We start from the raw sequence: 26858 nt of genomic DNA, 5'->3' as shown, positions 1-26858 counted from the left end.
ACTTGTAGAATTCATAAGTTGGTCTTCATGTAAGACATTTTCTTGAACACAGTTTTATTGGACTGTTGATTGATATAAATTAAAAGCTCCAGAGCACTAAATAACTTTCTTTTTTTCTGATACAAGCTCATCCAAAGTAAGGACTGTCTTATTCTTTGTACTTTTATCTTCAAGACCTAACACAGTACCTGGCAAATATTAGATGCTTAATAAATATTTATTGATTTATTGACTGAATGCCATGTTTTTATTGCCTAATTAAGTGAATTCTTCTTTCCAGCTTTCTATCCTTTGTTAAGTTCTTTTAGTTTCACCTGGAATCCAAAGTAAGCTTTCCAAGATCACCTCCTCTCCCACCCAGGTTCTCAAAAAAAGTCTTTTCCCACCTATTTTCCCACTTTCAACTTCTGACCCTAGTTGAAGCTGAGGTCCAGCTAACCTAGCTTTGGGAGAAGCAGAGTTCCCTTGATGCTCAGTTGTTAGATAATAATTCTCTCATTGTTTTTGGCTACTTTTGTTCAAGAGAATCATTTAGACTTTTTATTGCAAGGTTTCACTTATTAAGTAGTTGACATTGCCCAGGTGAGTCCTGACACTTTTATTCATATGACCTCAGGAAAGTCATTCAATCTCTGAACTCCACTTTACTCTTCTAAAAATTGAGGCTAAAAAATGTGAAGGATGGTGGCCTAGTAGTACCAGATCCTAAACTGTACTATAAAGCAGTCATCAAAACAATTTGGTATTGGCTAAGAAACAGAAGGATAGATCAGTTGAGTAGACTAGGGGTAAATGACTCCTGGAATCTAGTATTTGATGAATCTAAAGATCTCAGTTTTTGGGATAAGATCACTATTTGACAAAAACTGCTTGGGAAAATTGGAAAATAGTAGGCAAAGATTAGGTTTAAATCAATATCTCACACCCTATACCAAGATAAGATCAAAATGGGTATATAATTTAAACACAAAAAGTGATATTATATGTAAATCAGGGTAACATAGAATAATTTACATGTCAGATCTAAGGAGAAGGGAAGAATTTTTTTTAATTAAAAAAATTTTTAAATTTTTTTAGAAAATTTTTTTCCACAGTTATATGATTCATGTTCTTGCTCTCTCTCCCCCCAACCCCGACTCCCCATAGCCAACACACATTTCCACTGGTTTCTTCACGTGTCATCGATCAAGACTTATTTCCACATTATTGATAATTGCTCTAGGGTGGTCATTAAGAGTCTACATCCCAAATCGTGTCCTCATCAAACCATGTGTTCAAGCAGTTGTTTTTCTTCTATGTTTCCACTCCTGTAGTTCTTCCTCTGAATGTCAGTTTCTTTTCCATAAATCCAGAAGGGAAGAATTTACAACCAAACAAGAGACAGAGAACATTACAAGATGTAAAATGAATAATTTTGATTATTTTAAATTCAAAAGTTTTTGTGCAATCAAGATTAGAAGGGAAACAGCAAACTGGTAAATATTTTTTATAGCAAACTTCTCTGATAAAGGTCTCATTTCACAAATATTCAAAGAATTAAGTCAAATTTATAAGACTCTAAGGCATTCCCCAATTGATAAATAGTCAAAGTCAGTGATGGGCAAACTTTTTAAAGAGGGGGCCAAAGGAAAGAAAATGCTCATCTGTCAGTTTGTTTCTAAGGCAACTCTATCGAAATTTCATTGTATTGTATCCTATTCACTGTATTCCTCAGATTAGGAATAATGTCTCAGCCAGATAGAACATTTCAGGGGGCCATATCTGGCCATAGTTTGTCCATCAGGTCAAAGTATATGAATAAGCAGTTTTCAGATGAAGAAAACAAAACTATCAATAATCATACAAAATAATGTTGTGAATCCCTCCTGATTAGAGAAATACAGGGGCAGCTGGGTAGCTCAGTGGATTGAGAGTCAGGCCTAGAGACAGGAGGTCCTAGGTTCAAATCCGACCTCAGACACTTCCCAGCTGTGTGACACTGGCAAGTCACTTGACCCCCATGGCCCGCCTTTACCACTCTTCCACCTAGGAGCCAATACACAGAAGTTAAGGGTTTAAAAAATTAAAAAAAAGAGAATACAAATTAAAACAACTCTGAGGTACCACCTTACACCTATCAGATTGCTCAATATGAAGGGAAATTGAAGGGTATGTGACAAAACCGGGGCATTAACGCATTGCTGGTGGAGTTGTGAATTGATCCAATCATTTAGGACGATAATTTGTAATTATGCCCAAAAGGCTATAAAAGATTGGGTCCCTTTTGATCCAGCAATACCACTACTAGGTTTGTATTCCAAAGAGATTTTTAAAAATTGGAAAGGACCTGTTTGTACAAAAATATTTATAGCTGCTCTTTTTGTGGTGGCAAAGAATTGGAAACTAAAGGGATGTCCCTCAGCTGGGGAATGGCTGAACAAAATGTGGTATATGATGGTGATGGAATGCTCTTGTTCTATAAGGATAATTTCAGAAAGAACTGGAAAGACCACGTGAACTGGTACAGAGTGAAATAAACAGAACCAGGAGAACATTACACACAGTAACCGAAATATAGTGTAACAATTGAATGTGATAGACTGCTATTAACAGCAATACAATGATCCAGGATAATTCTGCGAGACTTATGAGAAAGAATGTTATCTACCTCTAGAGAAAGAACTGTTAGAATATAAATGCAAATGAAAACATGATTTGTCACTTGTTTAGTTGGGTATATGATTTGGGATTATGGTTTTATAAGATTATTTACTTACAAAAATGAATAATATGGAAATATGTTTTTCATGATAATACATGTACGACCCAGACTGAATTGCTTGTCAACTTCAGGAAGGGGAAGGGAAGAAGGGAGGGAGACAACATGAATTATATAACTTTGGAAAACTTATGTAGAAATTTGTTATTAAAAATAAAATTAAGATAAAACTGGAAAAAATAAAAATAAAAATTGGGGCTAATAATATTTTCCCCATGTAGCTTTTATATAAACTCTTAACATCCTTATCCCAACTTCTACTCATACTGAGGAGTTGGGTTCTCAGAGACTGTTTAGCTAACTATATCTTCTTTAGAGAGGTTTGAAGTATCTTTTTTCTTTTTGAGATAAAGCCTGTTATTTAACAGCAGTAAATTTAAAATGATTAAATATGTTTTCTGTAGTGAGGTTATAAAGAGAGTCATTATGATGAAGAAGGGAACAGTTCAGGGGAGAGCTGAGAAGTCTTCATTTGATGTCAATTAAATAGCCCCACTCCACCAACTTTGCAATCTTGGAGTAATTTAGAGCACCGTTTATATGTTCCTTCAAAGGAGGTTAAAAAAATTAGTTTGGTAGGGGAACAGGAAAATGAACAGCATCTCAAATTACAATCAAGACAGCTTGGTCACTTCTATACTCCATTTCAAACAAACCAGTATTTGCTGGGATCCATTCTGATAGAATGCAGTTAATGTGACAATGGGGCTTTATAAGCTGACACAATAATGCTATGAATTGGCTGGAGAGAGAGCTTCCCTTGAATGGTCAATTGGTGAGTATAGGAGGGGAAGGGTCTAAAGGCCTTCGGTGCTTACAAAACTTTTCTAAAAATGGTGCTGGTATCTTGAGGTCTCTCTCTAGAGTCACTTCCTTCTTCTGGGTTCAGTATGGTGTGAAGAACAAGCAGAAGGACAATGGATAGAATAGTTTTGAGAGTGAAGGGGGAAGAGGGAAAGGGTGTGTTGGGTTTAGACTAGTAGTGGGGATATTTCTCGGGTGTTTGTTGAATTTTCATTATTTGATGGAACAAAAGGAGGAACAAAAGGAGAATCAATCCAAAATCAAGATCAAACTTTTGATAAAAATATTTTACTTAATTCTTAGATAAGGGATACAACTTAAAGAGAACAAACTGAGAAGTAAAAGTATAAAAAATTTATACTATTTTGCTCATTTTTTATATTATTTACACTAATTTGCTAGTCAGAGAGGCTGTCATAATTTACAAGGGGTTCCTTCCCTTTGAGTTCATCCCTAGTTTTGGCTTTGACTTGTGGGTCAATCAACCAAGGTATTTCTGAGGAGGGCCCAATTTGTGACCAATCTGTGGTATCACCTTAGTCTAACACAGTGATGGGCAAACTTTTTAAAGAGGGGGCCAAAGGAAAGGAAATGCTCATCTGTCAGTCTGTTTCTAAGGCAAATCTTTTGAAGTTTCATTGTATTGTATCCTACTCATTGTATTCCTCAGATTAGGAATAATGGCACCTGGCTGGATAGAACATTTCAGGGGGCTGTATCTGGTCCAACATTGTCTTTTTTTTTTTTTTTTTTGGTACCTGTTTTCCATTTACCACCAAATTCTAAGGAGAAATAGTTTTGGGTCTATTTTTAGTATTGGAAAGATATCTCATGCATATCATGGCCCAGATTCAATCTTTGAGCATTCCCCATCTCACCCAGACATCATTTACACAATAGCAACAAGTATAATTTTTACAGTGCTAATATCTTATAATTACTCATGGACAATAAGAGCATAGACGTGGTAATTTCTGGTAACACTTAAGAAAGGAGGTGTTTCACGTTACAGCTTAGCTCTTATTGAGTTAGGGCAGTGGGAGGGTATGAACACAGGCCTGGACAAATCGGAACCACAGATATTTCATAAAAAAAATACTAACAAAAAAACTGATTCGAATGAGTATGAGCACACTTATCAAGCATGTCCTGTACCACAATGATGCTGGTCTTTCCTCCAGAGGGAGGCTAGCTCCACTCTAGGCCATGTAGCTTCTATTCTCTATTCCTTTACATTCCTGTTCTGCAGAACATGCTCTCTCTGACAGCCCCACAGGAGAAAGTCAATAGGTGGAGAATGAGGCTTTTGGAGGTTCCATTTCACTGCACTGGACCTGGGATAGAGAAGAGGCAGAGCGTCTTTGTTCCATACTCAAGGAAACCTCTGGTGAATGTCTTTGCTCAAGAAGAAACTTGATTTGATTGTTATATGGAGATATTTCTGCTGTTTTGAGGAAATAGTGGCGAGATCTCTCATTCTAATAGAGGTCTGTCTCTGGAAGTAAGCTCCAAGGATAGATAGAGGACAGTCTCTTAGGCCCCTTGCCCCATCATGTTCCTGTAGTCAGGGATCATTGGCTGCTTTAACTCCATCACAGAGGAGAAGATCCACTTCACCTGTAGAATAACACAAAAAAGGACAGAACAAAAATCAGGGTTTTAGGACAGGGCTGGTTAGTCACTATATTTCCCCTTTATCAGTGATGCCTTTTCCATAAGGTTCAGGACAGTAGAGGGGATAAGTGAGAGGGACTGAGGGAAGATTAAAAGGGGGGTCTTCTCTAATTTCCTTTCCTCCAGGTTTAGTCAAATCATCTGGGGTCAGGAGAGGGTTGACCAATGGAATACGGTTTATACTCTCTGAGCTGACAGCCCAGAGCTCTCCTTGTACCTTAATCCTCTATGGAAGAGAATGAATAGTACAGAAAGAAGACCCATTGGGAAAAGAAGAATAGGTCAAGGGAGAAATCATACATAGGTTTCTCTGACCTTGAAAAGGGTGACAGTGGCACTGTAGCATACACTGAGGAGGAAAAGAGTGATGAAGATAGATATTGTGGTCCACAGCCCATCCAGCTCTCCATCTCTGGTCTCAGCGCAATTCTCATCTGGTATCAACTCTGTGGGGAAGGGAGAGGTGACAAGTTGGTGATTTTTTCCATCTTTCTGTGAAGGGCTAAGATTGGGGGAACCCTTTAGATACCACATTTGGTTCTCCTATGACTTCAGTCCTGCCACTCTCTAAGAAAGGGTTAGAAGAGTTAAAGAAGGAGAAAGAGTTTAGAAAGTAATGGGGATGGGGAAGGGAGAGGAGAGAGAGATAAAGATGGCAAAGGTTTTTGTGTGAGATAAGGCTAAATTACATACTAATGAGGATTAGAATAGGGAAAGATGAATTGAAGTGATGATAGAGTAATATGAAGAAAAGTTTCTCTGTAAGCAATTTTTATAAGTTCTGTTTTGACTTTTTCATTCATCTCCTGCCTACCAATATGTCTACAGAATATTTTGAGTAAGTGATAACCAAGTTCCTTCAAACATGTGACAATCTTTTTAGGAGTTATCTTTATTCTTTGTAAGAAACAGAGATAGATTTTCAGATTCTCTACTTATTCTCACTAAAGCACGTCTGAGGAATGTGCTGAACTCTCCTCCCTGGAGATAAATTATGGGCCTATCCTTCAGTCTTCCTTCTTTTCTCATTCTAGCTGGAGTTCCCTAGACCAATCCTTTGGTCTAATAATTTCTGATTGCTTGAAATATCAATTTGAATGTGAGACTATAGCTTCTTCTAAGTGACTGAAGGAAGACTACAGTTTCAGATAGTTCTTAGGTGAGGCAGCCTTACTAGCATGTCCCTTAAGGGTCCTTCCTTTCAGACACACTCCACTTTTAGGAAGTCATTGGGAAAAACTGGACATGAGGTTTTGTGTGGAGGGACAGGAAATAGAAGATCATTATTTTTAGGGCCTGAGAGTATATAAATATGTGTAAGTGTATTTTGCACATACTCACGCTAAATAAATGTTTAAATGTTTAAATAAATGTCAATTGAATTGACTTGAAAGGTGAGCATCTTATTTTGAGAATGAGCATATATGTGTGACTGAGTATCAGAGTCTGATTATGGATAAATGTGAACATGTATGAATATCTTTCTATTAATATAAGTGTGTGTGTCTGTGATAGTAGATACAATTGTGATTTTAATATGAGAATGAATATATGACTCTGGATACCTGTATGTATGATTTTATGATTAATGGAAACATTTTGAATTGTCAATGAGTGTTGGTGTGAATATGAATGTGAGTATAAATGAGTATACTTTTGAAGGTAGATGTGTTTCTATTTGGACTGCATATAGGATTGCTGATTATAAGAATGAGTGAATGCTATTTATTTGTTAGTGAGAATGCATCCATATATTCTGTGTTATATCTTGAGGAATAGTGTCTTTTGATTTTAGGGATTTTTGTGGATAATGATTTATAAGATTGCATATGAATTGGTGCGTTTTCATGTGAGTTTGTTACTCTTTTCATCATGGATTCTTGCCAGAATGATGCTATTCTATTTTGGGGAATATAGAGGTAATTAGCCTTTGTTGATGTGCTCATGTGCTCATCTGCCTGTGTGAATGAGTGTATTTGTATGAGACAGTGTTTGTATCTAAACACGAGTGACCATTAATGGTCTATATGTGAGTGCAATTGGTTTTGGTAGTGTGTGTGAATTTTGCCCAGAAGAATATTAAATAAATGAGAGGAGTTGAGAGGGTGAGTTTGAGACTTGGAGTCTAAAAGCCCAGGTTTTAGGCTGAGGTCAATCATCTCCAGAGTACATCCTCTTGCAGCTATATTTTGTTTGTGTGGATTATATGGGTGTGAGTTATATCATTGAGGGGAAAAAGAAGATTGGAGACATAGCCTGCCTGGCAAAAGAGTTACTTGCCACATTTAAAAGAGGAATTTCACAAAGACATAAAAGATGACTTATAAATTCATATCCCAATTAATGAAAAAGCACATTCCTATACACACAATAAGTTCTAGTCTACATAGCCAAAGTTTTGAAAAAATTCACTCAAATATTTGAATTTTAACTATACAATGTCAAACATGTTTTTTAAACACACACACACACACACACACACACACACACACACACACACACACACACACACACACACACCTCCCCCAGATAGACAAGTTCATATTCACACTCAGAAACTCAATTGACTTCCTGAGGACACGTTAGAGTACTAAATCATGTTCATATACAATAAAATTGTGAGATCATAATTATTTGGGAAGTCTGTTCAGTCATTTTGTAACAACTCCCACACCCCAAAAAGCTCTAGAAATCTCAGGCCCCTCTGGGCTAGGGTGACATCTTATTCCTTTTAGCTTTAACACACAGAATAACTCCCTAATTAATCTCCATGGATGCCTATAGTACTTAGCCCATGCACATTAAATTGCTATGTGTTTTTTGTTTTTAGCTCTGTGCTCCTTGTAACATGAGCCTCTGGGGGTGCAGAGGTGACAGATTCCATTAGGTCCTCTTTATGCCTAAAGAGCCCTTACTGAATTTTAGTGGACTAAGATGTGAGAACAGCTCTTCTCTTTTTTGGTGAGAAAGAGATGTCTGGGTTGTGCTCCTTGATTACCATGCAACTAACATTGGTGCAGTTGCAGGATTAGACAATGCTTCCCCTTTCTTAATACTTTCCCAGGGGTCAGCCCCACAAAGAACCAGTCCAGTCAGAGGGATTCCAGATATGGTGCTGAGTGTTTTATTATTTTGCTTGAGGATAATGTATTTACATGTGGGGCTTCTGTCACCAAGCCTTAGAAAATATGAAGGAGGGAAGGCCCTATGGAGGAGAATTGGGGAAGAAGTGGACAGGGAGCTCCTCCAGACTGGCTATTCCTGGAGGAGGGGATGGGATGGGAAATGTGTGTGTGTGTGTGTGTGTGTGTGTGTGTGTGATTCTCTTGGCTTTCTCATTTACCCGGGGTTGCAGAGATTGTCCTCTGGGAAATTTGGTTTGGAAAGGCCTCATGCAACACTACGCAGGTAAAGGCGTTTCGGTTCTCCCAATCTCTTTTCTGCACACTAAGCTTGCTGTAGATAAAGTAGGTGTTCTTTTCCTTCGTTGTTGGGGTGGTGTAATGTTTATCTTCAAGCTCCGGACTGTTGTTCTTTTGCCATTCAATAACAGCATCTTCAGGGAAGAAACCGGTCACCAGGCAGGTAATAGTGACGACATCTTTTTGTTTCAACTCATCAGGATGTGGGCCAAAGACATATATATCAGGCTTCCTTCTCTCACCTTTTGGAAAAGGAGAAAATATGAGTATTCCTTGATGAGACCAAGTTTCTCCACTACAGTATTATATTTAGATGGACAGACACTGGGAGCTAAAGGGACTAAGAGATGTCATCACTCAAATCTCTTCTTCTGCCCTAAGACAAAAGATCTTTTTCTATTTATGCACTTTATTGAACTCCCTGCTGATTATGACATTTTCTCTAGACTTTTCTTCTAATTTCAGTTCCCTTTATCATAGATTCTCATGTTGACCCTCTTTAATACTTTCTTTGCTTCCTTACCCACTGAATACAGATTTGCTAGTGGTCACAGGGACAAACCCTCCCACAAAGGAGTCCTAACCTGACTCTGCCCTAATCAAGCATGATTCATCTCTGAAAGTAGATTTTTCTTTCAGGTGTATGAAAAGAGAGACTAAGGGAGTTTGGATTAATGGAGAAACACTGGAAGCAAGGAGTAAGTATAATTTGATTTAGTAGTTTTCCATTCAAAAAGATAAATATCTCCCTCCCCCCATAATACCTTCACTACTTGGGAATTTTTCTTAAATTTCAGTTTGTCTTGTACACCACGGAAAGAGCAGCAAAAAACTGGAAAAGGAGGGGGTATCTTTTGATTGGGGAATGGCTGAACAAATTGTGGTATATGATGGTGATGGAATACTACTGTGCCATAAAGAGTGATGAACTAGAGGATTTCTATATGAACTGGAAGAACCTCCAGGTTCAGATGCAGAGTGAAATGAGCAGAACCAAGAGAACATTAAACCCAGAAAGTGAAACACTGTAGAACAATCCAATGTAATGGACAAGACAAAGCCAAGGAACTTATGAGAAAGAATACCATCTATATTGAGAGAAAGAACTGTGGGAATAGAAACACAGAAGAAAAATAAATGATTCATCATTTGTTTATATGGATATATGATTGAGGCTTTTGGTTTTAAAATATTGCTCTATTGCAAAAATGAATAATATGGAAATAGGTATAAGTTATAACATTTGTATAACCCAGTGGAAGTGCTTATTGGATTCGGGAGGTGGGAGGAAAGAGGGGAGGGAAAGAAAATGAAATATGTAAACATTACAAAATATTTTAAAAATAAATTTAAAAAAAGTTTATAGGGCTAAGGATCAGTCTGGACCCATTTGTGGCTCCAGAAGTCCAATCTTCTTACCCTTAGTGTGGGAGATGGTCTTTTTCTCAGCAGATGGTAGTTCAGGGGTACTAACTTTACACGTGTATGAAGTGCCTTTCAGCCATTCCTGGTGGACTACAGGGAGATTACTGACCACCTGAAAGGTGCCATTGTTTGCTTTCTTCGAGGTGAGTTTAGGACTGCTGACTTCCTCTTCACCTTTGAACCAGGTAATCTGAACAGTTGATGCATCACTTACATCAACCACCATACAGGTAATTTTAGGGGATCTTGAGAGTTTGAGGACATCTTGAGGACTTGGAGGGAAGACAAAAAAAGAAGGTCCGCCGACATCAACTGAAAGAAGACAGATGTTAGTCACTCATGAGCCTTTCAGGGCCAAAAGTATGATGTGCTCAGACTTTTTTGGGGAGCTCAATCTCTACTTCTCCCCAAACTCTACTTGTGTTCTCATCTCATTTACACCTAACTACTAAATATGACTTAGAAGGGACCTCAGATTCCAATAGACTTTTGAAGAAGAATTCCCTTTGCATCATATTTAATGATCATTTAGATTTTGCCTGAAGACTTTCAGTGAGGGGGAACCTAATTCCTTCCAAAGCATCACATTCTATTAGGGAGTTTCCCTTTGTATCCAGACTAAATTAAACTCTTCACAATTTTTATCCATAATTCCTCATTTGCACTCCTGACCAAGCAGAAACAATCTAGTTCCTCTTTTACATAATTGAGGAAATATATAGGTTTCTCTTCCCTTTTCCCCCTCATCCTTCATCCCACAAGCCTTCTCTTCTTCAAGAGTTTCTTTTCCCCATTCTCATATGGCATAATGTTGAGTTTCTTTACCATTGTGGTTATTTTGCTCTGGGCAGTCTTCCTTGCCATTATCCTTCCTAAAATATGGTAACAAAAATGGAACAGAATACTTCAAAGGTAATCTGCCCAGGCAAGATACAGTGATTACCACATCCTTAATCCGGGACACTGTACCCTTCAATGTAGTCTGAATCTACACAGGTTTAATAGCTGTTGTATCATAGTACACATTTATATTAAGTATTCTAAAATCTTCAGATCTTTTTCAAAACCAGTGCTTTTCTCTTAGTTGGGCTTTAAGGGTTCACCTTGATCTGTAAGGGTCAAAGCCACTCTGTAGTCATGTCCATTTATTAGAAAACCCCAGTATCTTTTGTAGGGTCCCTTCTATAAGCCATAGCTTTGCTCCTTAGACACCAAATTTCATTTTTGTGCTCCAATATCATAGAAGAATTCTAATAGCACGTGTTCTTGTAGTCAAGAACCTGCTTGCCCTGGGATTCCAGCTCTTCCATCCCTTGCCCTCACCACCCTGGTTGATTTCCTGCTCAGGGTTTAGCGGGTCCATGGAAGCAATCTGAGCCCCCCCTCCCCCCCGCCCCCAATACCTGGAGGGCATTTACAGCATGTACATCCTGAAGAAGTTGGTTCTGAAAAAGAGAAGAGTAGAATATAGGTTATAAATGTTTCTTGTACAAGTTTGTGTGGAGGTAGTATTTCAAATCTAAACACTAGTACCATCGGCCTGGATTTTCAAGGGGTTCTGACTCACTATGAGACCCCTCATGAATTAGCCTTAACCTCCCTCAATTTCGGTCATTTGTATCTGAGTGTAGGTATCTAATAATTGCTTAAAGAACAGATTTCTGTAGGGGGCCTGGATGGTGTTCCTGAGTTAAATGAGAACAGCCTGGCATAGTGGGAAGAGGATCTGAGTTCAGTTTCCAGCTCTGCTACTTACTAGTAGCAGTTACTAAGATAAGCTTTGGCACGTCATCACCTCTTTTTTTGCCCTCAGTTTTCTTTTCTATGAAAAGAGGGGACTGAACTAAATGTCTCTGCCAACTCGACCTATAATCTTGTGGCATATGGATAACCACAGGGAGAAGTTGATGAAGAAGGAGGTCCAGGGTGGGAAATTAGAAGGCAGAAGTATAGAGGGGGAAGACAGTTCATGATTGATCCAGCAGTAATAGGGTTTGGTGAATGGTTGAGAATCTACCTTAGCAGCTCAGGAAAAAGGACGATACTTGCTATAAGGTTTTCAGGGAGAGACAAAGCAGGGGAGAAGATAGAATTTGCCAGATAAAATAACTGCTCATATTATTTACATAGTACTTTATGGTTTTGAAATAACTTTATATTTTATACTCTTTGATCTTCCAAATCTCCCTATGGGGCATGTTATTATCATGTAGTGTCTGCTCTGGATTTTCCCAACACTTATTGGTGTTTGTGGGCTGGGCCTCCAGTAATGATACCTTCCCACAGAATTTTAGGGGATGTGAGCTCTTTTTTTTTTCAGACAAGAAAACTGAGGTCCAGGTGATTCGTCCAAGATAGCAAGTAACAAATCTGAGAGATTGTAGCTTCTAATATTGTTACTTATGATCTCTCATCTTGCATGTTCCTCAATACCAATCAATGAATTGACATTAATTAGCTTTTACAAAATGATATTTAGGGGCAGCTAGGTAGCTCAGTGGATTGAGAGTCAGGCCTAGAGATGGGAGGTCCTAGGTTCAAATCCGGTCTCAGACACTTTCCAGCTGTGTGACCCTGGGCAAGTCACTTAACCCCCATTGCCTACCCTTACCACTCTTCCACCTATAAGTCAATACACAGAAGTTAAGGGTTTAAAATTAAAAAAAAACAAAAACAAAAACAAACAAAAGGATATTTACTGAGAAAAGCTACTTAAGGTAAAAGTTAAAAAAAATCCTCATAATCATTTTAAAGATGCAGAAATTTAATGTTAGTTAAGTTAAATGGCCCGGGATGATATACCAAGTAAGAGTCAGAGGCATGACTGGAATGATGCTCTCTGGATGTTTGTTAATTGATCTTTCTTTTTACTATGCCATTTTGCCAGGAAAAAACATAAGGGGCTAAGTAATGTGATCATAATGTTGCAGTCTTTTCACCTTCTAGCCAGATTGCTGAAACTCATAGATTTGTAGCTCAAGAAATTATAAACTTTCTCTTCCAGGTAGCTAGGCAGCTAGTGGCATAGTGAATTAGACCCTGGACCTGGATTCAGGAAGACTTGAACTCAAGAACTCAAATCTGGCTGCAGACCCTTAGTAGCTATGTGACCCTGTGTTAAGTCACTTAACTTCTGTTTGCCTCAGTTTCCTCATTTGTATAATGAGGATAATAATAGCACATACTTTGCAGAGTGGTTTTCAGGATTAAGTGGGAAAATAGTTTTAAAGTAAAAAAATTGTAAAATAACATAGTGCCTGGAATATGGTTAAGTGCTGTATGTGTTCTTATTATTACTATTCCAGGAACTAGAATTAGATTAATTTGATTTCATTCTCTGCACCCATAAAGACTTTCCCCAAGGACAGGAGGAACCATAATTTAACCTCCACATTTTATAGAATCTCTTTAGTCAATAGTTGGCCATGTCTTTATATTTATAGCTTCTTTGCCTTTCCCAGATCAACTCTTCCTCTATTTGGAAGACATTTTTTATCACAAGTGACTTTTTCTGCACTCTCTTTGCCCTGTCCTGTCCACAAAGATCTCTAAAGCTATAAATGCCCACCCTCTACCCTGTATTTCCTTCTGTTCTCACCAATTTTCTTGTCGATCTTGGCGGATGTGGCTGGGTGAACCACATTGCAGACATATGACTGAGAGGACAAAGTATCTGCAGGAACTGTCAACTGACTGGTTAAAGTGTAGAGTCCTGAGGACTGGAGTATAGAGGGATAGGTCTGGATTCCACTGGTGGTGGCCCCTGAATTCCATGTCACTGTCACTGGCTCAGGGAAGTAGCTTGTCACCAGGCAGCCCAGAGCCACCTGGGCTTCGGTTTCCTGTCCACAGCTGGGTGCCAGGGGAAATACGGATGGAGTTGTAGGTCTGGCTGTAAAAGAAGACAAAGACAAAGACATCAGAATAAACCTATTGAGAGATCACACAGACACAGAGTCAGACTGCCTGCATGGGAGAGTCTCCTTCCTTCAGTTATTTTTGTCCTTTTGACAACCAGGGGCAGAGTGACCTGAAACACAAGTGTTAGGCTCCTTTCATTCTTGTAGGGTGATCTTTAGCTACTAATCTTAATCCCTATCCTCTCTTCAAATCCTCTGGGAAGAAAGAAAAGAAGAGCTTGATACAGAGGACATGACTAGTATGGTCATGTCTTATAGTTGTTTGGCTGGCAGTGGTGCTCCTGGTTGGGGAGGAAATAAAGCTCTTATCCTGCTCTGGGAGTTTTCTTAGGCCCTGTGGTGGGAGGCAGCAATGGTTTTATGGAAAGAGGGCAGGATTTAGAATATCTCTGTTTGATTTAAACTGCATTATCACTTTTTGAGATTTCAAGCTTGTAATACTTCGAGTTCTGGCATAAGTGTTGGGTTTTTGTTCTGAATTTGAAATGCATCTCACAAGGGGAAAGTCTTGTGTCCCTGACACATGGCAACTTTCAACAAGAGCTTCCTCATATCTTTCCTGTGATAGGGCACCTGAGTTGAGGATTTTAATGAAGTTTTTCTTCTTAGTCTTGAGTTCTCTGCCCTCTGTATTCTATTTTTTCAGCCCTGTGTCTCATTCTTTTCAAATCCAGATTCCTTTCCTCCTTAACTTTGTTCTTTTTCTTTTCCTTTCCCTTCTGTCTCATCTTGTCATTCTTTTCATCAATTGTAACCTCCTGATCCCCAAGTTCTGCTCCTTAGACCTGTTCTCTTCTCTCAACTCTTCTCTCATTTCATGTCTTTGCCCTCTTCGGATTTGGGTCCCTGACTCTTTAACCTTATCTTTAAGCATTGTGACAAAGTGAATAGTTGGGACTGGTATAAGGAAAACTTGAAATGAAATTCCATTTCTGATAGGCTATGTATCCATAATCATTCTTTTCTGAGCCTTAGTTTTCTTATTTGTAATAAAATGGTATAATAATACCCATTATATTCATGTGTCTCAAATTTACCGTGCTTCAAATGATATATGTAAAATGCTTGCAAACTTTAAAGCATGTTATTAGTTATTACTATTACCTTTTTTCCCTCTTTTTCTATATTTTGTAATCTGCCAGTTCATCCTTGGTGCTACCTTTAGATTGTGTGGGGCCTCTCAGATCTCTGCTCCTTTCTCATCAGCTTTGTCCTCTCAAACCTGTTCATTTGGTACTGTGCCATGTTGACCCTGTTATCTCCCTTTCATTACATCTGGGTCCCATACTCCCATAACTCTTGTATTCCCTGTGTCAACATGCCAATTCGGGTGCTTTGATTAAATTCATGCCTCCTGCCCTTGTCTTTCCCTCTTTTCTTCAATTCTATTGCTATTCTTAGGGAGGTGTGGGGCTTGGGGAATTTTGCTCCATAGTCTCTAGCCCCCATTTTTAAAGAGGTGAAATCTTGATCAAAGGTACATCGGGCTTGAAATCAGAAAGACCAGTTAGGAGCTAGATATTGCTGGGAGGTGATATCATTAAACTGGATGGAGGAATTTTGGGGAAAGGGCTGTACTTAGCACCCTGATAGGCATTGTATTTCATAGGTTGATACTACATTTAGCACGAGCACCTGCCTCCTCTTCTTCAAAGCTGGGAGTAATGATACTTGAGGAGAGGAAATACCCATCCTGAGTCAAGGCCTTGGATTTGGTTGCTGTGGCACCAACTGAGGCTTGCCCTCTCAGATTCTGTGTTGTCTGTTTTTCCTATGCTTCCTATTACCCCACACCCTTCCTGGAACAGGTCGTAAGCTCTGCCTCCCTTATAACCTTGGTTTTTTGGTGGTCAGCCCTTATGTTCTGGAGCAGCCTGGTCTGACCACCAAAGAACTAGGGTCTGACCACACAAAGAACTAGCAATATCTACTTCTTAACTCCGTGGATACATTTATCTTTATGAGTTCATGTCATTGTTCATTCTGGCTGCTTAGGTATTTCACATATGAATTTTAGCCTCCTTGCTAAAATTATTATTTTTTTTTTTGCCATTATTCTTAGGGCATCCCTACGTCTTCCAAGGGCAGTATTTTCTCTCCTTCAGCCTTAGGTCCTCTCAACCTCAGGACCTTCATCCTTTCTGGAAGTTTCCTCTTGCCAGATGGATGCTCAACTACTTAACATTCTTCCGTTTCCTCTATGTCTCCTTTTAGTTTAGGCACTTTTAGAGTTCATATCCTCTTTGAAAACTTGGATCATCATGCTCTGTCCCTTTAGCCTCAGTTTTTTAGTCTCTAGTCCTTTTTTCCTGGATACTGTGCTCCTTGATACATCAAGTCTCTCCCAGTCCAATTCCTGACCTCTATCGACCAAAGCACCTAAAGCAAGCTGCCCTCTCACAGTTTACTTCCTGAGTTTCCTTCCAGTTCACATCTCCTTTGCTCCACTTTCTCCCTCAGGCATTTTCATGATCTTCATGCCTTGTCTCTGAATATCCCTTCATCAGCCCCTGTGATTCTCTCCTTAGCACCCAGTCTCTTTCCTCTTCCTTGTGTTTTTCTCCATGACTCCTCAGCTGCTCCTTCAGTTCCTTATACTCATGTGTTCTCAGTCTCTGGTACCTACAGCTAGCTCAGTTCCTGTATTCCTATTTTCTTTAGCTCTTGTATTTGTGACCATCTGTTTTCTTTTCTCTCATTTTCCTTGTTCCTTTAACTTCTTCCTTCCTCTCTTCTTCCCCCTCAGCAACTCTGTCCATAACTCTTGACATCTCTAGTTTCTAACAATTTTTTTTGAGTTAACTCCTCTCACCACTCCACTTACCTCCTATTCCCCCTGACACTTCTCCCTTTCAGACCAGTCCCTTAGCTCTGCTACTGTTAGACTACATCACTTAGACCCTGGTCCTCCTGCCAGCCCATAATTTGACTCTCTAGTCATCTCTTTCTGTATTTGTTCAATTATTTAGCTACACCCCCTATGTCTTTTGTTCCCTCCTAGTTTAACCCTCAAACCTCTTACAAATACATGCCCCCATGTTCTGCCAGCCCACACCCCATACCTCCTGCTACTTCCAAGTCCTGTTCTTACATACCCTATTCTACCAGTCATCTCTACTCCTGAGGCAGGGATGCTGAAGAGCTTCTGCCTTTCTTCTAGCTCATTCCTTGCTCTTTATAAGTTTATTTTTTCCCACTAACTATTCATCTTCTGCCCTTCTCCTCCTGCCCTTTTTGAGTCTGTAAATTTATTCCTACAGTTTTCTTAGCACCTCCTTGCTCTATCCTCTAGTTTCAGGTCTATTGATTCCTCATACCTGCCTGCCAGAACCTATGGCTTCCTATGCTTCCTGGCTAACCTCAGAGCTTACTTCATTTTCTAAACTCTGCCCTATCAAAATTTGTGTCGCCTATACTCTAGAGCAGGGGTCAGCAACGTATGGCTCTTGAGCCATATCTGGCTCTTTTGAGGGCCAGATATTGGCTCTTTCTGCAGGAGCCATAAAGTCAATTTTTTTTCAGGCGCTGTTACAGGAGCACGCACTGTTACAGGAATGTGCACTGTGAGCACTGTACGGCTCTCACGAAATTACATTTTAAAAAATGTGGCGTTTATGGCTCTCACGGCCAAAAAGGTTGCCGACCCCTGCTCTAGAGCATCCTGGCCAATACTTTTGCCAGCTCATTCCCTTCTGATTCCTTAATTCACACTCCTTTTCCTCGACAGCACCACCATGCTCTGCAAAGCCAGTTCCCAAGCAACTTGCTCCTATGGCTCCTTGGCACAAGCAGCACCCTCTGGGTCTTTCTCTTTCCTTCTATACTGCTTTTGTACCTTAGCTAGTTTTAGCTCTGCTGAGTTGAAGACTATTTGCTCCCTCAGCTTTTCTGAGTCTTTTCAAGACCAGATTTTGTATCTTCCAAGAACCTCTTAGTTCCTGTATGTCTGGTACTTCTGCCCCACTCAGTACTCATGCTCTGACAGTCTTAGTTTTTCAGTCTCCAGCTCCTTCAACTCACTCATATCATAACTCATATTAGCTCCTGTGTCCACATTCTCTTTAGCAACTGGGCTATGACACTTTCATAACTTGATGACCCCCATCTCCTGGGACACTGGTTTACTCCATTATGCCTTTGATTCATCAATTCCTGTGTCCATACTCTCTTTGGATCAATAGTTCCAATTTCTTGCCATTCCTCCCTATTCCCTCTCCTCCATTCTCTTATTTCATCTTATACCTCTTCCAACTCAGCCTGAGAGTTCCACCTTGTTAGACTCCATTTCCCTTGGATATAGCCACTGGATATTAGAGTAGCCTCCTTCAAATGACCCCCATCAGCTCAAAACATATCCTTCCTGCCATCTTTTCTCTTAGACTCTCAGTATTCAGATATCTTCTTTTTGTCCTGTGCTCGGTCTCAGCTCAGCCCAGGGATTTCTGGGCCGCCTATACTTGTTTCTTTCTGGTTAGCACCTCTATTGTTGGACAGCGCAAGCTTTATACCTGCTAACCCCTCCTGCCTAGCCCTTTCAGTTTTTTTAATTGAATTTTTTTTCAATTTAATGTAGAAACACTTTTTAACAATTGTTTTCTGACATTTTGTGATTCAGATTCTCTCCTTCCCTCATCCTCTCCCCATAACTTAGTAAGTTCTATCATGTTCTTTAAGTTCTTGTGCCCATTATCTGCCAACACTGTAAGCCCTGGAGCCTCACTCCTATTTTACAGACCTCTGTGCCTCCTGTTCCATATCCCTTGTCATCACTGTATATCTCTCATTATCTCCTGCTCTCCCTGGTCTCCTTTAACTTCCTCAGACCCTTTGAGTTTAGCATCTGTGTGTATTTCATTCCACAACTCTTGTACCTTGTACACAGTATTTTTTTCTCACTTAAGTGCCAGAGCCCCTGCCTTCTTAATTTCATTCTCCCTCCCACAAACCACCTGAATGTCCTTCCCATGAGCTAAATCTGCTGAGACTAGTGTCCTTGGGCTACCCACACATCTCTCTACAAAAATGCCCCCTTCTTTTTGCCTTCTAGAAGAGAGAAAGGGAACAAAACTGCCTAAGCTTACCTGATTTACTTACCCAAAAGCTTTCCCAAAGGATGGGGCTTCACAGAGAGCTGAGACTGGTTCTAAGTCTTGAAGTTTGGAGGAATGACATGTCATTCAGTGTCTCTGGCTGCTGTCCTGAGTTTCTCCTTTCCCTTTGTAGCACCACTGTCTTCAAGACCCTCCTGTCTTATTCAGTTATCAATCTCTCCTTTCCAAGAGTTAGTAGTAGAGGTGTGAAAACGTCTCCACATCATTGCTTCACAGTCTAAAAATGGGATTGAAACCCAATGGGGCATTTGAGTCCTGACAGTTCCCTTTTTTTCTCTGTACATGGTATGTCTCATGGGGCTTTGGTGAGAATGACATCACAGAAGGCAAGATCTGGAGGTTTCCACAAAGAGAATGGGTGTGGGTGTGGATGTTGGTGTGTATGAGGGATGGGAAGCCCCTATGGCTACTGTTCTGGGCCCAATGCCACAGAGTCATAGTGTGAGGAAGTGAAGTTGCCCAGAAAAGTCATGTGGCAGATAGCTAGATGTCAATGTGGGTACTGAGTACAAAATTAGAGGAGTCTCCTTGTTTGCTTCCTCAGTACATCATAGGGACATAACTCAGAACCTGACTACTGTTATAAAGATACTCCTATCTAGATGTATGTAGATGAAGTATAGAGAGAGGATGGGATGACACCTCCCTCCTTTATAACAGTGCCCAGGCAGAATCCTTTAGGTCAATGGATGATATCCCTTCAGGACTCACCTGGGGTTAATTGATATTATATAATAGGCTCTTTAGCTTGGTAATGTTGATATCTGACTGCATCTCTCCCTTCCCAAAGAAGCTTTAAATAACCACTTCAGGAAGGTACTTTAAACTTTGATTGTATTTAACAAAGAAGGATAATGGGATTGGATAGAGGTATTGGGAGACCCTAATTAAAATGATAATGATGAATCTAAACTGTAGGCAAGTAAATGAATTATGATGGTTAGCTTCTCTTTGGTACAGCCTGGCCACAGCCACACCAGAGTAGGCAAACTGCTGTATAATATTTCAGCTTCTTCTTCACTAGATGATATGCCTAACAAGTTTGAGATATCTACCCCTTTCCACCCTCTTCTTCTTCTCCTGCCCACTTCCTGGATCCCTCCCGGGCCCTGGGAAACCTAGATAACTAAGATGATTGATTTCCTAATTTCTAGGGGCAGTAGAATCAGAGATGATGGTCTCGGTACAGGTTGTTAATGGTACAGGAACAAACAGGAGGAGCTTGCAAGGCTGAGTCTGCAAGTCTCAATCCCACAAAAGACCAGGATCCACTGATCTCAGGTCTCAGGGAAAGAAAGGAACCCCTGCCTTGGCTGCCAGGGTGGTTTTATACCTCCCTGGGCCAACTTCCCTCTCCTGTGTCCGTATGCCCCTCTGGGAACATTCCGACATCCAACGGATCCACCTGTCAATCACAGTGTGAACTCCTGGCTCCCAGAGATTCAATATAACACTACTTGACCTATAAATTCCTAACAGCTGAAGTATTACAGAATCTTTATGTCATGCTGAGATCCCTCTGCATATAACTACCAATCAGATATAGGATCATGGGTTTAGAAACATAGGTTTAGAACTGGAGACATAGGTTTAGAACTGAAAGGGTTCTTGGAGATCATTGAGTTCAATTCTCTCATCATATAATGTGAGGAAACTGAATGAAATGGTTTCTTTTTTGAACACCAATTTCTGTCACAGAATTTTTTCCCACTCCCCATCTATTCTTCCTCAATATTTCTTTTCTAAGGCTCCTTTCCCCTACCCCCACCTTAGCGGTGGAACTAACCAAGTACGAGTTGTAGTTGTTTACTTATTTCTCCATCCTTAGTTTCTGCATTGGGACTTTGTGTTTGGTCATATTCTACTTGCTTCTTTACTCTTGAATGGTGCTCTGTTGGTCATGGATATAGTGGCTACGATTAGGGGAATCTTCTGCAGTTATTCCTGGGTTTCGAATCAGTCTCCTAGTGTCCTGACTTAAGTTTAAGCCATGGCTTCTTGCCTCCTTCTTTTTGTACAGTCTTGAAATTGGAGTTGACTCCATCCCTTGCTGTGTGACCCTGACTGGTACCACTTAGAAGCTGTTGATTGTGTTGGAGGCTTCCTGCAAGAGGGTATAAAAATTCAATTGCATATAGAAACCTATCTTACCCTACAAGGAAGTAGAAAGGGGAAGGGATAACAGAAAAGGTAGAGGAGTGACAAAAGGGATGAAAGATTAAGAGAGGCAGTGGTCAAAAGCAAAACAGACTTTTGAGGGAAGTCTTCTATTTCTTTAAATATCCATTTCTCCTTCCCCCACACCCTGAAGAATTATACTCAGTTTTGCTGGGTGGATTATTTTTCATTGTAATCTAGGTTCTTTGCCTTCTAGAATATTATATCATAAGTCTTCTACTGCTTTAGCCACTAAATCTTGTATGATACTGACTATGGCTCCATGGAATCTGAGTGATTTCTTTTTTTTTTTTTAAACCCTTGTATTTCGGTGTATTGTCTCATAGGTGGAAGAGTGGTAAGGGTGGGCAATGGGGGTCAAGTGACTTGCCCAGAATCACACAGCTGGGAAGTGGCTGAGGCCAGGTTTGAACCTAGGACCTCCTGTCTCTAGGCCTGACTCTCACTCCACTGAGCTACCCAGCTGCCCCTGAGTGATTTCTTTTAGTATTTTCTTTTTGACCCAGGAGCTCTGGAATTTGGTTATAATATTCCTGGGAGTTCAGGAGATAATCAACAGATTCTTTAAATTCTGTTTGTCCTTTGGTTCTAGGATATCAGGACAGTTTTCTATTAAAATATCTTGAAAGGGGCTACAAGATGGTGACTTAGTAGCAGTGAAAGCTAGAAAACCACTTTGACAATCCTCCCAAACCAATCTTTAAAAAGTACCTCAAAAATGACAGGAGTAAAAAACTAACAGCAAGATGGAGTGAGGGGGCTCTCCTGCTGAACACACCTTGAAAGGAAGGCAGAGAGAGTCAAAACAGCTATATAGAATGCCTCAAAGGAAAATGTGAATTTGTTTAAAACCCCAAAGGAATTCCTGGAAGATTTTAAAAACCAAATAACAGAAGTAGAGGGAAAATTCAGAAAAAATGAGAGTGATTCAAGAAAATAATGGAAAAAGTGTTAACAGTTTGGTAAAGGAGGCATAAAAATGATGAATAAAAGAACATCTTAAAAAGCAGAATAGATCAAATGATAAAAAGGGCACAAAAATCTATTGAAGATAACTCCTTAAAAATAGAATTTGCCACACAGAAAAGGAGGAAACAAAGCTCACTGAAAAAAAAATACTATGCTTAAATTCCAGAGCCCCCAGGTTAAAGAGAAAATATAAGCAGCCAGAAAGAAACAATTAAAATATTGTGGAACTGTAGTCAGAATAACACAAGATTTGGAAGCTTCTATCTTAAAAGATTAGAGAGCTTGAAACATCATATTCTGGAGGGCAAAGGAGCTAAGAATACAACCAAGAATCATTTGCCAAGTGAAATTGAGTATAATCCCTTAGTGGAAAAATTAATATGTAATGAAATTTGACTTTCAGATATAAGACTTAAGAGAAGCACAATGAGACAAAAAGGAAAGAGAAGTCATAAAGGATTCAATAAAGTTAAATTGTTTATATTTCTACATGGGAAGATGATACTTGTAACTGCTAAGAATGTTTTATAATTAGGACAATTATAAGGGGTATACATAGAAGGGCATGAATGTGGGATGGGATGATATCTCTATGATAAGAGGACATTTTCTCCCCAAAAATTAAGGGGTGAGAAGGAGAGATGCATTAGGAGAAAACAGAAGTGAGAGGTAGAATGGGGGAAAATTATCTTACTTAAAAGAGGTATAGAAGAACTTTTACAGTGGAGAGGTTGGTGGGCAATGCTTAAATCTTACTTTCATCAGAATCTACTCAAAGAGGGAATAACATACACACTCTGTTAAGTAAAGAAATTCATTTTACCTACAGAGAAGTAGGAGGGTAGGGTGATAGATTCTCATCTGGAGGACATTTTAGAATGGAGAGCAGATTAGAGGATGTATTGGTCAAAAGAAAAATACTTTTGAGGAGGTACAAAGCAAAAGTAGAAGGATAAACAGGGGAAAAAGTATGATGAAGGGAAATACACAAGTAGTAATCATAACTGTGAATGTGAATGGAATATTCACCCATAAAATGGAAGAAGATAATAGAGTGAATTATAAGATTTAGACATAAAAGGTGATACCATAAGCAAATTAGGGGAGAATGGAATCAGATCTGGTAGATCTATTGATAAGAAGAGAATTTATGACCTAACAAGTGATAGAGAGAATTATGATATATATTATAAAATGAATAATTTCGAGTACACTAAATTAAAAAATTTATGCAGCCAAGATGAAAAGAAAAGTAGAAAAATGAAAAAATTTACAATATTTTCTGATAAAGGTATAATTTCTCAAATATTTAGAGAACTGAGTCAAATTTATAAAAATAAAAGTCATTCTCTGATTGTCAAAGAATATGAATAAATAATTTTCAGAAGAAGAAATCCAAGCTAACTTTAGTGATATAAAAATACTCTAAATCACTATTCATTAGATAAATGCAAATTAAATCAACTTTGAGGTACCCCCTCATGTCACTCAAATTGATTAACATGTCAGAAAAAGATAATGACAAATGTTAAAAGGAATGTGGAAAAACTGGGACACTAATGCATTGTTGGTGGATTTGTGAACTGATCCAATCATTCTGAAGAGCAATATTACTTCTAGGTCTATTTTGAAAGAAATCAAAGAAAAAAGAAAAGGACATATATAAAAAATTCATAGCAGTTTTTTTTTGTGGTGGCAAATCATTGGAAAGTGAGGATATGTCCATCAAGTGAGGCATGGCTAAACTAGTGGTATGTAATAGTTATGGAATGCTATTATACTATAAGAAATAATGAACTTACATTTAGCAACCTAAGTGTAATGGAAAAATAGTTACAAAAATATAAACTGTCTAGATTATCAGAGGAGTAAATAAACATGTTAGAAAAAAGAAATTAAACAGGCCATAAATGAACATTTATGAATAGAAGTTATAATATTTATATTATATATAAATTATGATAATTTATATATAACATAATAATTTATGTATATTTATATTATATTATAATAAATTATAATAAAAATATAATAGAAAAAATGAATAGAAAAAACATCAGGACAAGATAGATTCACATATGAATTCTACCAAACATTTAAAGATTAATTAATTTCAAATGAAATAAATTATTTGAAATAATAGGCAAAGAAAGAGTTTTACCAAATTCCTTTATGAACAAATATTGTACTGATACCTAAACTAGGAAAGAGCAAAAACAGAAAAAGAAAATCAGAGACCAATTTCATTAAAGAATATGGATGCAAAAATCCTAAATAGAATCACTAGCTAGGATACTATAACAATGTGACACAAAAGATTATATGAGGTGACCAAACAGGTTTCATACCAGGATGTAAGCATGGTTTAATATAAGGAAAACTATCAAGATAATTGATTATTTAATAATAAAAGTAATAAAACCATATGATTGTATCACTAGTTGAAAAAATCTTTGATAAAATACAAAACTCATTCTTACTAAACACAGTGGAAAGCATAGGTATAAACTATCATCAAGTCTTATTCATAATGGGAAGAAGCTAGAAGCCTTCCCAAAAAGATCAGGAGTGAAACAAGGTTTCCCATTATTACAAATATATTTTTTAAACAAAGTATTAGAAACATTAGCAATAGCAATGAGAAAATAAGGAATCAGATGGTCAAAGAGCTATCTTTGTTTTTGTAGATGATGTGATAGAATATGTGAAAAATACTAGAGATTTAACAAAAAGCTTATTTGAAACTATTAACTTTAGTAAAGTAGCAGGATAATAAATAATAATAAACCCACATAAATCAGCATTTTTATATTTTCTAACTAAGTTCTGCAAGAGATAGAAAGAGATATTCCATTTAAAACAACCATAAGTAGAATAAAATAACTGGGTGTATACCTGCCCAAACAAAACCAGGAACTACACAAACATAATTATAAAACACTTTTTGCACAAATAGAATAAGATCTAAATAACTGGAGAAATATTAATTGTTCGTGGATGAGCAAAGACAATATAATTCGACAAACCTTCATAAACTAAGCTACTTATTGAATGCCATCCAAGTCAAAATACCCCCAAATTGTCTTATTGAGATAGAGAACATAACAAAATTCAGCTGGAAGCACAAAAGATCAAGAATGAATTGACAGGGGGCAGCTGGGTAGCTCAGTGGATTGAGAGCCAGGCCTAGAGACAGGAGGTCCTAGGTTCAAGTCCGGCCTCAGACACTTCCCAGCTGTGTGACCCTGGGCAAGTCACTTGACCCCCATTGCCTACCCTTACCAATCTTCCACCTATTAGTCAATACACAGAAGTTAAGGGTTTAAAATTAAAAAAAAAAGAATGAATTGACAAAATATAAAGGAAGGAAGTTAAGCAATTTCAATTTTAAGTTGTATTATAAAGCAGTAAGTATCAAAATTACTTGGTTCTAGCAAAGAAATAGAAAAATAGATCAATGAAAAAAACAGACATTTAAAAACCAGCAATAGGGGGCAGTTTGGTAGGGTAGCTCTGTGGAATGAGAGCCAAGCCTAGAGATGGGAGGTTCTAGGTTCCAATCTGGCCTCAGACACTTCCCAGCTATGTGACCCTGGGCACTCTTCTGCCTTGGAACCAATACACAGTATTGATTCCAAGATGGAAGGTAAGGGTTTTAAAAAAAGCCAGCAATAAAAGATAATGGTAACCTTGTATTTGATAAAAGTATAGACCCATTGAGATAAGAAATTACTATTTGATAAAAATTTCTAGGACAATTGGAAAGTGGTTTCGCAGAAAAGTAGGTATAGACCAATATCTTACACTATTCACCAAGATAAGCTCAAAATGGATATATAATCTAGACACAGAAAGTTCAACCACCAATACTCAGATTTTTGGATAGGAAAGGGATTTATGAATCAACAAGAGATGAGAGCATTGTGAAAGATGTAAAATAGATAATTTTGATTATTTTATTTTGATTTGATTATTTGATATTTGGTGCATTAAATTGAAAGGTTTTTGAATGAACAAAATGAAATCAAGATTAGAAGGAATGCAGAAAATTAGGGGAAAATTACATATATAGTCTATTGGATAGGAATTTTATTTTAAAAATATATAGTGGACTTTTGTCAAATTTATTGGAATAAGAGCCATCTCCCATTTTATAAATGGGCAAATGATATGAACAATTTTCAGATGAAGACATCAAAGCCATATATAGGTACATGAAAAAATACTCTACATCACACTAATGATTAGGTAAATGGAAACCAAAAGAATTCTTAGGAATTCTCTCATGCTCTCTCTCATTGGCTAACAATAACAGAAGAGCAAACTGAAAAATGTTGGAGAAGATTTGGAAAAGTTTGGGCACAGTAATACACTGTTGTTGGGACTGTGAACTGATCCAACCATTTTGGAGAACAATTTGGAATTATGCTCAGAGAGCTATAAAACTGTGTATAAAACTGAAACTGAGCAATGCCATTGTTGGATGTAGTTTCCTAGGAGATCATGGAAAAAGGAAAAGAACCTATAGGTTCCAGAATATTTATAGCAGCTCTTTTTGTGGTAACAATGAACTGAAAATCAAAGGGATATATTTGGG

The 26858-nt window shown here is 38.3% G+C and overlaps 1 gene segment (V, D, J or C); it reads right to left on the bottom strand.

Annotated features, from left to right (window-relative positions):
• Positions 1 to 5095: 5095 nt before the first annotated feature.
• Positions 5096 to 26858, bottom strand: part of LOC123237656 — a 264496-nt gene continuing 242733 nt past the window's right edge. Inside the window, 6 exon segments of the C gene segment in view lie at positions 5096 to 5179; positions 5552 to 5682; positions 8580 to 8900; positions 10078 to 10395; positions 11487 to 11528; positions 13682 to 13975. Coding sequence covers positions 5096 to 5179; positions 5552 to 5682; positions 8580 to 8900; positions 10078 to 10395; positions 11487 to 11528; positions 13682 to 13975 — 1190 coding nt within the window.

Source organism: Gracilinanus agilis, chromosome 2 (assembly GCF_016433145.1).
Source record: "Gracilinanus agilis isolate LMUSP501 chromosome 2, AgileGrace, whole genome shotgun sequence".
In the NCBI taxonomy this organism is placed as follows: Eukaryota; Metazoa; Chordata; class Mammalia; order Didelphimorphia; family Didelphidae; genus Gracilinanus; species Gracilinanus agilis.
This window is presented reverse-complemented; position numbering and strand designations above follow the sequence as displayed.